Source organism: Apium graveolens, chromosome 5, assembly GCF_009905375.1.
Source record: "Apium graveolens cultivar Ventura chromosome 5, ASM990537v1, whole genome shotgun sequence".
In the NCBI taxonomy this organism is placed as follows: domain Eukaryota; kingdom Viridiplantae; phylum Streptophyta; class Magnoliopsida; order Apiales; family Apiaceae; genus Apium; species Apium graveolens.
Genome location: NC_133651.1, coordinates 237,662,417 through 237,665,234, shown reverse-complemented (window position 1 = coordinate 237,665,234; position 2,818 = coordinate 237,662,417). Strand labels below are relative to the sequence as shown.

Below are 2,818 nucleotides of genomic sequence, written 5' to 3'. Positions count from 1 at the left end.
ACGATTCAGGTAATCTCTTAAGGATTCCTTAGCTCCTTGCACAAGACTCATAAGAGATGCTGAACTTTTCTCATGGACTCTTCCACTGATGAATTGCTTAATAAAAGCCTGACTTAGTTCTCTGAATGATCCAATAGAATTTGGGGGTAGGCGACTGTACCATCTTTGAGCCATACCCGACAGGGTTTGAGGGAAGGCCCGACATTTTATAGCATCATTCACGGGTTGCAGCAGCAGTGCATTAGAGAATGTCCTAACATGGTTAGCGGGGTCTCCCGTGCCATCATAGGCTTTGATAGTGGGCATCTTGAATTTTCTTGAGATATGGGCATTCATTATCTCTTCTGTGAAGGGTGGAGTTGGATCATCAGGATCTCCAAGGGGAAGGAGATTGCTTGGATCAGTTCTTGGGACAGCAGCCCTTCTTCTTACCGGACCATCCAGGTCTATGATAGGAGGAGGATTTCTCCCCCTAGGAGGTATGTGGGATCTGGTGGCTTGGTGAGCCTCCAAATCACGTCTCAGCCTTTGGATTTCAGCCTCATGAGCCCTGATCTTTTCCTGCACTTCTTGGGGATTCGCCCCTGGGGTGCTTTGGGGGCGTTGCCTTCCATCGGCCATTGGCTCTTTTCCAGGACGCCTCCTTCTCGGGGCCACTTCATCATCCGAAGATTCGGAGTCTCTCTCAGTGTATGGACCAGAAAATTCCCGATCCTCAGGGATAGGATCCAAACCTCGTATATAGGGGGGCGACCGCCCTCGTGCTTCGCTTCGCCCAGCATATCCACTTCCTCCAACCTCAGGGTGAAGGGGCATCCCATAAGGGGGGTTAGTAGTAACAATAGTTGAATATTCATACCCGACGGGTCGAGAATTCACAGGTATATGTATTTGTTGAACTTGAGGATTCGTACCTTGAATAATCGGGGGAGTTGTCCCTTGTGGCTGAGGATGAGTTGCCCCTGTCTGGGCTTCCCCCTGAGTAGATGCATAAGTTGAATGGGGAGGAACCTCCACGGTTGATGAAATCACCTGGGTTGTCCCTGATGGTGTTCCCTCCTCCAGAGTGCTGGTTGTTCTCCGTGTTCTCGCCATGGTTGTTGTTGCGTTTTCCCACAGATGGCGCCAAATGTTATGGATAAGAAATCAAGGTTATTACTTGCTGTATTTAATACTAAGATTCGGGAGCTCAAGGCCTTTAATGGCTGCTCTCGTGTTTCGTGACTCAATCTGCCTTTACGAGATGCCTACGTATCTCTGTGAATTAGAGAATCAAGCCAAAAAACGTAGTTCTGATTTGTGGGGTGAGGCCCCTTATATAGATGTGGGAGTCCTTGAATTGGACTTGGTATAGGAGACTTGGTGGACAAGCCTCTGAATTAGGATAGACTTAGGAGTCCTAGGAAGTAGGGAGCTGATCCCTTATCCTTTTAGGTCCCCTTGAGGCTAATCTATAAGGATTTATATCCTTATCGGGACTCTTCTCAATAGCTGATTTTTCCCTTATTAATTAATTACGAAATTAATTAATAATCAGGGCTTTTGGGCCTTTTTTATTCCACCAGGCCTGATCTGGTCCATCAGGCTTAACCTTTCTGGTCTGAATATTATACATCTTATTATTGGGTCCAGCAGCCCATTATTAATAAAATCAGGACTTATTTATCCCTATCACCATTATTCAAGCGAATTAAGATGTTACCTTTGCCTTTGATGGGCACTCCCGAAGAGTCTCCAAAAGTGACTTTTCCATTCACTTTCTCATCAAGATCCACGAACAAATTTTTATTGCCACACATATGATAACTTGCGCCGCTATCAAGATACCATAAATTATCTTCACAATTTACTTCTCCTTTATGCGCTAGATGCAAAGTGGGCTCATCAACATTGCCTTTATCTTCAACAAAATTAGCTTTCTCCTCCACTTGATTTTTTGAAGCGTGACACTCGGAAGCATAGTGACCAAATTTTTGACAATTATAGCATTTAAAATTTGAGTTGCCATACCTTGGTGTAACTCTTCCTCTTCCACGACCTCTTGAATTTATTGTCTCGTACAATCTTTCATACTTTAGACTTTCCTCCCTTTGTTGGCCACAACCTCTTCTTTGTCCATATAGAAATCCTCTTCCACGTCCTTGTCCAAGACCTCTTTGGTTCCTTATATACCTTCCATTATTATCTTTTAAAGATAACTTTGATTGTAAGGCTTGTTCAATTGGCTCCTTCTTTAACATTTTTTCTTCATGGGCTTGTAATGATCCCATAAGCTCATCAATAGTCATTTCATCTATATCTTTAGCCTCCTCAATTGCCACAATTTTGTAATCAAATTTAGAGTCAAGTGAAGGAAGAACTTTTTCAATAACACGAACATCACTTACCTCTTCTCCATTGCTTTTCATTTGATTGACAACGGTCAAGACCTTTGAAAGATAATCCGAGATTGATTCGGATTCCTTCATTCGCAAAGCCTCAAACTCACCACGAAGTGTTTGTAGCCGAACTCTCTTTACTTTAGCATCGCCACTAAAAGAAGATTTGAGAGTATCCCAGACTTTCTTTGACGTTGTTGCGGAAGCCATTTTTTGTAACATAGAATCATCCAAAACATTGATGAATGATCATGATCGCCTTTTGATCCTTCTTTCTTTGGGCTTGAAGTTGATCTTTTTGAACTTGATTCAAATTTGCTTCATTTTCGGGCACCTCCAATCCTTTCTCCACAATTTCCCACACTTCATTTGCTCCAAGGATCGCCTTCATACGAATGCACCAATTCTCATAATTATCTTTGATGAACTTTGGCATTTGC

At 43.0% G+C, this 2,818-nt stretch overlaps 1 protein-coding gene across 1 annotated transcript; it reads right to left on the bottom strand.

Annotated features, from left to right (window-relative positions):
* Positions 1-1,658: 1,658 nt before the first annotated feature.
* LOC141660814 (uncharacterized) lies at positions 1,659-2,588 on the bottom strand. The gene has a single exon (XM_074467798.1). The coding sequence runs from the start codon at positions 2,586-2,588 to the stop codon at positions 1,659-1,661; it is 930 nt and encodes a 309-aa protein (XP_074323899.1).
* Between the last annotated feature and the right edge of the window lie 230 nt (positions 2,589-2,818).

Coding starts and splice junctions, on each gene's coding strand:
- LOC141660814 (XM_074467798.1), bottom strand. CDS start 2,588: ATGGCTTCCGCAACAACGTCAAAGAAAGTCTGGGATACTCTCAAATCT.